The sequence below is a fragment of the Esox lucius genome, chromosome 12 (assembly GCF_011004845.1).
Source record: "Esox lucius isolate fEsoLuc1 chromosome 12, fEsoLuc1.pri, whole genome shotgun sequence".
Classification (NCBI taxonomy): domain Eukaryota; kingdom Metazoa; phylum Chordata; class Actinopteri; order Esociformes; family Esocidae; genus Esox; species Esox lucius.
Window position 1 is genome coordinate 5940946 of NC_047580.1, and position 9701 is coordinate 5950646.

General features: G+C 40.9%; 1 protein-coding gene across 5 annotated transcripts; it reads right to left on the reverse strand.

The window, feature by feature from the left end:
- Positions 1–74: 74 nt before the first annotated feature.
- Positions 75–9658, reverse strand: g6pd (glucose-6-phosphate dehydrogenase). 5 transcript variants are annotated; one of them, XM_010897691.3, is made up of 14 exons: positions 9598–9658; positions 8893–8931; positions 8320–8441; positions 5455–5492; positions 4471–4579; positions 4161–4378; positions 3906–4064; positions 3644–3769; positions 3445–3538; positions 3115–3301; positions 2781–3016; positions 1737–1813; positions 1479–1571; positions 75–1389 (listed from the first exon to the last, which is right to left on the reverse strand). In XM_010897691.3, the coding sequence occupies exons 1-14, from the start codon at positions 9641–9643 to the stop codon at positions 1299–1301; spliced, it is 1635 nt and encodes a 544-aa protein (XP_010895993.2). In that variant the 5' UTR covers positions 9644–9658; the 3' UTR covers positions 75–1298. The 5 variants fall into 5 exon arrangements, with proteins under 5 accessions (XP_010895993.2, XP_010895992.2, XP_034151775.1 ...); XM_010897690.2 differs by having other exon boundaries at positions 3906–4067; XM_034295884.1 differs by lacking the exon at positions 9598–9658 and adding an exon at positions 9410–9561 and having other exon boundaries at positions 3906–4067.
- Between the last annotated feature and the right edge of the window lie 43 nt (positions 9659–9701).

Below are 9701 nucleotides of genomic sequence, written 5' to 3' on the forward strand. Positions count from 1 at the left end.
AACATTTTGATACAGGTCAAATATCACCAGAATGCAACAATACTTCCAGAGAAACTTTATCAAATGAAAATACACACTGAAGAAATGACTGATTTATTGCAAGTTGTAAAAATATAACAGGAATGTTTAGTCTATAACAATGTAATTATAAAGATAGCCTTGCTTGGACTCTATGACATACCTTGCTGTTTCTAAACTCTTACCTATAACAAACATCAGTAACTTAAATATTCCTACAAATCATGAGTAAACCAAAAGGAATGAAATATAGAGACAAACAGCAGTTTTTTGGGGGAATTAAGCACACAAAAGCCTTGTTCTAATACAATGTTGATCTGTAAGAAACTGGAGAAACTGCCTTCAGGGAATACTATCCCACGTATTGAACCAGCATGTTTTGAACCAACATGTAACCACTTCAGATTTTCCTTTGGTCCAAAACAGCTTAAGCAAAAAAGTTTACAGTAACAGTAGAAAAACAATAAATACAACAAAATGACAGCAAGGGCCACAGAGCATTAAAGTATTACAATCCTACCTGTTTGTGGCAATAGCAGAAGGTGGTAGACATTCATTTTAATTTCCACCAGCAGGTTCTACATCTTTTGTTCTACATGTAAACAAATGCAGGTCTTAAGTTTGGTAGCTTTGGCCACCGGACATCCTGGCTCTGTAGGATGCGCTGTCAGAGTACTGTAACTTTTTATTCTGATTCTCAAGCGTGTACCTGTACACTCCTTCTAGAAGTAAAAAAAAAGATGGTCTGACCCATGCAGAGGCAGCGGTCCTATTCCCATTTTATACCTGGTTCTAAGTTGCATCCAATAAAATTGTAAGAATAGAGGTACAATCAGAACAAAGGACACATATCAGCATCAGGTATAAACAGATCCAAAGTTTGCTCTTTAAAATGTGCAAAGGTCTGAGGGGAGGGTCGACTGAGTACGGACTGTGTTTTTCTTTGATTAGAAGCGAGAGTATAGAGTTCAGGGAGAAACAAAAGAAACCGAATGTGTCACATGTTTGTTTGCTCTTTCTCCCCCCAGTTAAGACCTGATGATGTTAGTGACACCAGGTCATTGTACAAAACATTGACGTAGCAGGTACCAGAGACCGTGGCAATGTACCAACACTTTTTAAATGACTCCCAGAGATTTTGTCCTGACTTGCCCCTGACATGTCTGGAACAGAAAAGGGCAATATATCAGAAAGTACAAAGAAGACATTCAAAAGTGTTGGCACATGACGACACTCGTTCTGACCCCTTCCTCGAACTGTCCCATTCTTCCTCCTCAACCTCACAGTTTGTGGGGGTTGACCCATTTGTATGTTCCTTCATAACGAAAACCGACCCTCTTGGAGAGCTCGTCGGCTTCCACAGGACCACGGCTAGAAGAAAGAAAACAACAAGGAACAGAATTCAGTTCAGACATATTGACCGTCAACTTGACACCTTTAATTGGATCATTCAGTCTTACCTCCCATATTTGTATGGGATCGGGGGAGTCTTCTCAGTTTCGATCTGATGAAGGAGAGGTGTAAAGATCCTCCAGGCCTCCCTCAGCTCGTCACTGAAAAGAGAATATGGAGTGTAGCACACACAGTTATAAAGTAATGCAGCCTCAGTGGGAGAAATAAATCCACCCCAAGGTTCCACCCGATGGACAGAATAATAATGCAGGGTCACAGTCTCATTTGCATAAAACACAGAGGGACCTTCTGAGAGAATGACTGACCTTCTGACAAAGTGCATCTGGCTGCCACAGAAGACATCCAGGATGAGGCGCTCATAGGCATCTGGCAAATTCACATCCTGTGAAGATGCAATTGAGTTGGAGCAAAGGGAAACTTGGGTTAGCTAACCTTGTTGCAATAGGTCGTATCACACTGGGGTTCAAACCACCAGCAGGATAATGTTTGTGTGATGGTACACTACATTTAGATTTTAAGGTTTGTATGACTATCCTCAAATGTCTTCATAGTTTTTCATTTTTCAAAATTGTATTAAGATTGAAGCTGCTGAGGTCCAGTGAATAACTGAAATGGTACAAAGGTAAACAGTAAACTGCTAGAGGGTTTAAAAAATATATTTTGGTTACCAAAAACTGAAAAAGAATATACATTTCAGAGTTGCACAAAAAGGCTTTTTTCAGGGAACAAGTAAGCAGTTAACAACTTAAGTGTTCTGCAGCAATGGAAGTAAATTAAGCCTTGAAAGTTGATGCTAACAGTTCCTACAGGTGTTTTACTTTTGTTGATTGATTACAAACCCTCTGTCTGTATAAAAGCAGTGTTGGAACAGAGTGGTATTACACCCTCAAGCATTATTTGGATAGTATTGTATTGCAGAATTAGTATATCGCAATAATAATAACAACAACAACAACTGCCTAGTTGGTTAGGGGTTCTTCCAACAGCAAGATAATGGACCAAAAAAACTAAATGTTGTTAAGACAAACTGAGTATGCATAGTATGCATATACATTTTAAAAATGTTCCATATGATATTGCGCCAGCTTATGTTAGGAATTGACCAATTGCTACATCCAAAATAGGGATTTTGCTAAGATCACAACCAAATATAATCTGTGCAGAAAATAGCATAAGCTTGAGAACCCCACAGTGTTTTTCCTGTTAAGAAACTTCTATTTTAATCTAGGCTATGGTGAATGGCCATGCCTGGTGATCTCTATGTTCAATCAGTGCTTTAACAGGAGTTGCTAAAATGTGTGTACGTGTGTCTTGTCAGTGATCGCCGTTTCTCCTGTTCAGGATCTCACCTTGTATCTGCTTTTGTAGGTCAGATCCAGCTCTGTCTCTTCAGGGTGGAAGTAAACTCCTGGTTTCTTGCTCATCATCTTGGCATAAACGGCTTCGTTGGGCTGAACGCGTACCACCAGCTCGTTCCTACGACACTGCGCTCCGAAGATGTCCCCTGGAACATCTGTGAACTGTAGACGCACCTCCGCTTTCCTCTCGTTCAGGGCTTTGCCGCAACGCAGGATGAACGGAACACCTTTGGGTGGACCGACATCACGGAGGTTGAGCGAGCCGGTTTGACCAAACAGTGGCAAGGCTGTATATGACAGAGAAGGAAAAATACGAGCATCTTACCATCCCAGCGCTCGTTGTGCACATAGAGCACAGCCGTGGCGAAGGTGGCCTGGGTGGAGCCTTTGGGGACGGTGGGGTCGTCAAGGTAACCCAGTTTGGCGTCGCCCTGTCCCTCCGGGTCGCCCACGTACTGCCCCAACACCACGTCTGACATGGTGACGGGGGAAATGCACTTCAGCACCTTCACCTGTAAGGGGAGACAGGTCAGGGAAGAGTTGGTAAGACAACGTTCATATTGTCATCTCTTGAGGATATAAAGATGGTGTTTCGGAGGGGTCAGTGGTGGAGATGTGATTCTGTCTTTAGACAGTTCGTCACATTTAGCTGTACCTTTTCGTCCCGCACATCATCAGAGCTGGTGGAAGCTGGCTTCTCCATGGCAACCAGAGACAGCATCTGGAGCAAGTGGTTCTGCATGACATCGCTGAAAGTAAAAAGTTCACAATGATGACCAGTAGAAAATGGCCAGAATAAATGCCATCATTGAGGTTTGGTTTAATGGAAGCGCCACTATGACAGGTCTCCTCACCGGATGATGCCAAAGTCATCAAAGTAGCCGCCCCGGCCCTGGGTGCCAAAGGGCTCTTTGAAAGTGAGGACCACACATGCTATGCTGTCCCGGTTCCAGATGGGCCCAAAGATCCGGTTCCCGAACCTAAAGCATATACAACAGATCCGCCTCGGCTTGATTAAAGTGGAGTTAGCCGAGACACAGTGCTTATTTAAAGGGGACTTTGTTCAGTTTTGTTGTAAGTCTAAGTAAATCTTGTGTTGACTGTGTTTGTCTGTACCTGAGGACCATGAGGTTCTGCACCATTTCCTTGCCTAGGTAATGGTCAATGCGATAGATCTGGTCCTCAGTGAACAGAGACGAGAGGTGAGTGGAAAGCTCCTCAGAACTCTGCAGGTCACGACCAAACGGCTTCTCCACAATCACCCTGTTCCAACCCCTACTGAAAACGCATAGTGGAAGAGGGCAAAGCTAAAGGATCATCTCTCAAAAGACAATAGGAAGTAAATATAGTAGACGTGACAGGCTCACTGACTTGGCGCTCATGCAGTAGTGCTTGATGTTACTAGTGACGTCGTGGTAGACACTGGGCGGCAGCGCCAGGTAGAAGAGGCGGTTGGCGTCACCCCCTCCGGGCAGCGACAGCAGGTGGGTGTGGAGGTTGGCGAAGGCCTTCTCGTCGGCGTATTTCCCGCTGACGTAAGAGTTGCGGCTGAAGAACACCGACAGGCGCTCCACCTCAGACTCAGCCACCTGAGACAGACACGGTCATGTCGTTGGTGTTGCAACACATACGCTGTGTCAGATGGGAGTCAACAGGACGTGTTGGATTTATTTAGTCTTACCTTCAGGTAGGGCATGCAGGCAGTTTTGATGGCCTCCACTGTCAGGTCAGAACGGGCAAAGCCCACAAAGTGGGTTTGTTCCGGAAGGAGCCCATCTCTGAACAACCACCTGGGCGAGACCAGCGGGAAACAGAAAGGGGGCTCAGAATTAGATAGGAGTATTTACTAATGACATGACACCTCAAACAGAAAAGATGTTGGATGAACTGTACTCAACAGGAACAGTTCATTTTCTCAGGTTTCACCCAATTTATTTTTAATTGGTCAATTAATAGCTAAAGTGAAACTTCACCTACTCTTCCCTAGCAATTGAACTTAAGCAAACTAAGAAAGTATAGTGATCTTCAAAGTTCAGGGAATGTCAGCATAAAACTAAGCTAAAACAGTATTACAATATCAACTCCATATTCAGTTTAACTAATGATGGTGGCTAAAGTAAGCTGACATTTGAATGGATGTTATGAAATCAAACAGTGAACTAGTTTTACATGGCCCGTAGCCAACTTTCAAAGATGGGGGAACCATTGAACAAAGTTTAAATATATTGGAATTCTCGTTTAAGGTATTATTCTGACTTTTTCGTCTATTAGGGTTAACATGCAAACACCTTACTATAGACAAACTAAGGAGGGAATTTTGCTACATTAGTATGGTCTAGTGGCAAAGTACACATAATTATGATGAATAAAACATTCGCTGGCAAGCTATCCTATTTTTAAAGGGTTTTGTCTTACAATCAGATGGAATGCAAAACAGCATGTGCAGATTATGAACACCAGTAAATGGCATTACATGTTTACATGCCACAGTATCTCCGGGAAGATCAGTATATCCAAGGTATGTTTATATGCAGGTATAGGGTTTGTTGGATACGTTCTTTGACAATTGAAAAAACAGAACATTTTAGTATCAGGAATTCTTACGGGATATTGGCGTGCATAAAAACATGGTTAATGTAAGTCTAAAAGGACTACACATACTGACCATAGAGTTGGGTAGATTTTCTTTTTGGCTAGATCCCCCTACAGAGAAACATGGACATTGTAAACACAAGACTGGATTAGTCACCTTAATATGAAGCAAAATGTCCTTAGTTTCAACCCACTTAGTGGCACTACAAAATATTCATTCAGTTCTGTCAGTATTGTGATTACAAGTACAGTAAACAAGGGTTTATTTATTAATAGATAGATTCTGATACTTCTGGTTTGTAGAGCTGTAGTGGCCGGTTTTGGATTGACTAGACCAGCCCTGCTAACTACAAAGGCAGCAGCAACCACAATGAGCCTGAAGGAACTGGAAGAGTACGAAGACATAATAAACCAGGTGGCTCCATTTCCAATCCCAAATGTGACTGTCCGAAAGCAGTGATATCTGAAATTGTATACCACATGCATTATTTCTTTTTTTATCTTTTAAATTGTGTCGTTAACTGGTATATTACCAGTATTCTACAGCTGCAGACTGTTTCCAGGCACAACCGAATATGTTGTTTCCTAAGAGCGCTTAGCTTGTGGTATATTGACTGAAATAGTACGAGTCATAATCCCCATAAACCTAGCGGTAACAGGAAAAGCATCTCCTTCAGTTCTTACACCATTCATTTCTTCCATAGGGGATTTTTAGTTTCACTTCAAATAACGTCAGGGTTTCGTGTAGATTACATTTTGATAACCCTGGGATTACATTTTGATAACCCTGGGATCACATTTTGCAGCTAGTTTTTACAGGGATTACAACATGTCACCTATTTCAGTCTATTGGGCATTTACCACACACCCTTGTGCCTAACTGCTGAAATAACTGGGTAATTACAGGGAGGAAAGCATAAGATGACCTATGACAAAATAATAAATACATTAAATAAACAAGTTATGATTATGTTTGTCAAACATTTACCGGCACAAAGAACCAGGAACAAAAAAAAGAATAGGCCTACATAACATCAAACAAGTTCCTGAAGTTTAACCAGTACATTTTTCAACAAGTGCTGAGTCATCTGCCACTTGTCACTTTGTTCAAATGGCCATTTATATGGGAGTTTATCTGCATGACCTATTGCAGTTAGTGCTGGTTCGCTATATAATACTAAGTCGTTTGCAATGTGAGCTTTCACTGATTCATTGAGTTCCACCTTTACACAGGTGTTATGAAGTGGGCTAACCTGAGCTGAGAGAACAATCCCACGTAAGGGTGACTAGACAAACACCCTACAATTGCATCTCGTTTCTTTAGTTCACTTTTTAAAAAAGCATGAAAACAGAGCCTACATTTTTTTGTCTACTCCTTTAACAAAAATGTACACAAACACCACTTATCAAACTATTATGCTTCGCTCAAAAACAAAGGCTCCAAAGACAAGCCATAATTCACATAAAGAACAGTTACAGTAAGACACTAAGCCACATTTTCACAGCATCAATTGAATCCGTGCCATGTAACGGGACTAATATTTGGCCAACAAACTTACAGCAACATTAAGCTAAGTACAGCCCATAAGGTGCCTTGTACCAAGGTTAGTGTTCAGAATGTACTGACCCTTTCATTTGCAGAGCAACTGTAATTAGGCCAGTGAGGTGGGTGCGTATTTGCAACAGCAGCTGCTGATTGGTGTGTACATGTGGAGTCACAAGGACATACTGCAATGTTGTACACAAAACAGGTTTTAACCGAAGCCTACGCAGTTTTACCCGAAGCCGTTCACAAAACAGTGAGACACTTTCTATTTTAGTGACATGTAGCACTGATCATGAATGAACATTTCCTTTCATTGTCAATCATATTATAAGTAACGTTAAGTAAATTCCGCAATTAAATGAATAAAAAGTTCCCTTAGACACAAGGCCCTGCCTTGACAATACCCTCCACAATCTGGCATCCAGACCTGCCATTCTAATGTTACAAGGAAACTGCTGACAGACAGTGACGTTGCACTATTCAGCTCTCTCTCTATCCCCTTCTTTCACACAAAAGCAAATACTGGGAGAAAGTAGATGAAGCATAAACAGGCAGAATTATTCTAAATCAAAGCTACTTGTTTATCTGCAAACTGGGCTGGTCTTTAGCTAGTAGATAACCAGGAAACACATTAACAGTAATGTCAGATTTCAAGAGGAAATATAACAAGGAAATGCTACTTCAGTCATTCATTGATAATCTTAGCAGAGTTCTAGGAAGTGAAAGTCCACACACACATTTGCAAAGTTTTTTACGCATTGCAGCTCTTTTTAAATATGTCAATTGATTGTTTTTACATGTATTATTCCTTCCTATTCTTTACTTGATAACTGCTCATTTCTGTTAGTCATTCTGGTTGGAGCTATTAATCCAATAATTTCACTACACCTGCAATAACATCTGCTACTTTTTGTATGCAATAACCACTGATTTTATTTAATAGGACATTCTGATTCATTAAGTTGAATTGTGATTCATAAACTAACAGTCATTCAGTGAAGCTTGCAAAACAATTGGTCAATAAGATCAGTTCTTAGAACATGATTGGCCAACAAACTGGGTCCAAGCAATTGCTTAAATAATGGACTGAGCTGACCATGATTGTCTAACAGACAGCCAGTGTCCAAACCATAACCTGTATCAACACCAGTCTGATGAGCTCAGTGGTTCAGGGTTTGTTAAGTTACACAAGCTCAGAGTTGTCTCAATACAATTTCCACATTTCCTCAAAAAGTTGATGGTAACCTAACTTCTCTTTTGATATTTCAACATCTAAAATATATTTAAAAACTACATGTTTATAAAATAGGTATAACATTAAAACCAAATGGTAAAATGCTCATTGTGTGGGCTTAAAACAAATGTGGATTCCTCCAACATGCCATCCCTCACCGATGCTCCCATGATGATGAAGATGTGTGCATCAGACTGACGGAACTCCTCATCTTCATGCAGCTCCTTCCGCAGCTCCCCAAACACCTCAGACCGAGAGAGGGGAATGGCACTCATTTCTCCTAGGTAAAGATAAATTAAAAGTTACTGTCAAGAACATGTATGATGACACTTGAAGGAACAAGCACACTCATAATACATTGTCATCCAGTTTCATAATAAAGGAGTGACTGAAAACGTGGAATATCACACATATTATGCCAATTGACAAAAGCACTGCTCTGGCCCTGCCAATGATTCATACCGAGGGAAAACAGCCACAACGACTTTCCAACACGGTGAAACCACACTACTCTCAAAACGGTTTAAACTAACATACACAGCGATGCCTTGGAATGAACTAATATGGCACGTTTTAAAATAGTCAGTCTTATATAATATATCAGTCTTTGTTTTACTTCCTTGCGTTCCGATATTGGGCAACAGCTTAGGACAAGCTCAGTAAGCTAAGAAAACACAAGCTAGATTCTACATGCAAGACAATCATCACTTTGTAAGATACAGTAACCATACCAGTTCGTTGTTGTGCAATGGCACCACTGGCAGGTCTCTCTTGAGTCAGATTGAGGACCCACAAACAGGGAGAAATGTAAACGGTCCAAAAATGCAAGTTACAGTTTACACACTGTAGCAAGGGCACTACTCTAAATGCGTATTCTTCACTTGGTAGACAGAAATAGCCACACAACACATCATTGACTATAATGTTATTAGCAAAATCCTCAACCCAATCCCGAGTATTCGGGCTAACCCTAGCTAACCGTGCTGTGAGCACTGAAATAATAGGGTTGTGTTTAGCTACAAGCTGCTAGCAAGTTGCCCCTGTACAAGGAAATGCTATAGTAAACCATGGTTTACTATAAATTACAATATTATTTTAAAATTTAAAAAAAATATATATATATACACTACGTCGACATCACGTTCGTTCTTGTTTCTTCTGCAGCATGACTCCCTAGCACTCAGCTAGCTGTCAAGCTGTCGATAAACAAACCTTTAACAAAACATTTCTATCTAGCTATTTACTTACTTCCAGCCATTTCCAATTCAAACGATTAGCTGATAATGGGGCGATTACTGAACTAATCTCATCCGATACTTCTGTAAACTCACAAAGCACCAAAATACTTGCAGTACATATCTAGCGTACTTTCCTTCTTCCTCGTTAAAATGACACGACTCAATTCAGTGATTTTATTGGTTTAGAGAGAAACTCACCAGCGCTCGATCCACTGCCCATTACTATGGTCTCTAATGACGTCATATTTACAAAGACCTTTAAAGATGATGGGCGGGGTTTAACCAAAGATTGACTCGTGGTT

What these genes read in the sequence shown, in the direction of transcription:
- g6pd (XM_010897690.2), bottom strand. Translation starts at nt 9,643, where the DNA reads ATGACGTCATTAGAGACCATAGTAATGGGCAGTGGATCGAGCGCTG. An exon ending in CATTGCACAACAACGAACTG is followed by an intron (nt 8,442 to 8,892) that starts GTATGGTTACTG and finishes ATCTTTACCTAG; the next exon opens with GAGAAATGAGTGCCATTCCC. An exon ending in CACTACTGCATGAGCGCCAA is followed by an intron (nt 4,068 to 4,160) that starts GTCAGTGAGCCT and finishes ATGCGTTTTCAG; the next exon opens with TAGGGGTTGGAACAGGGTGA.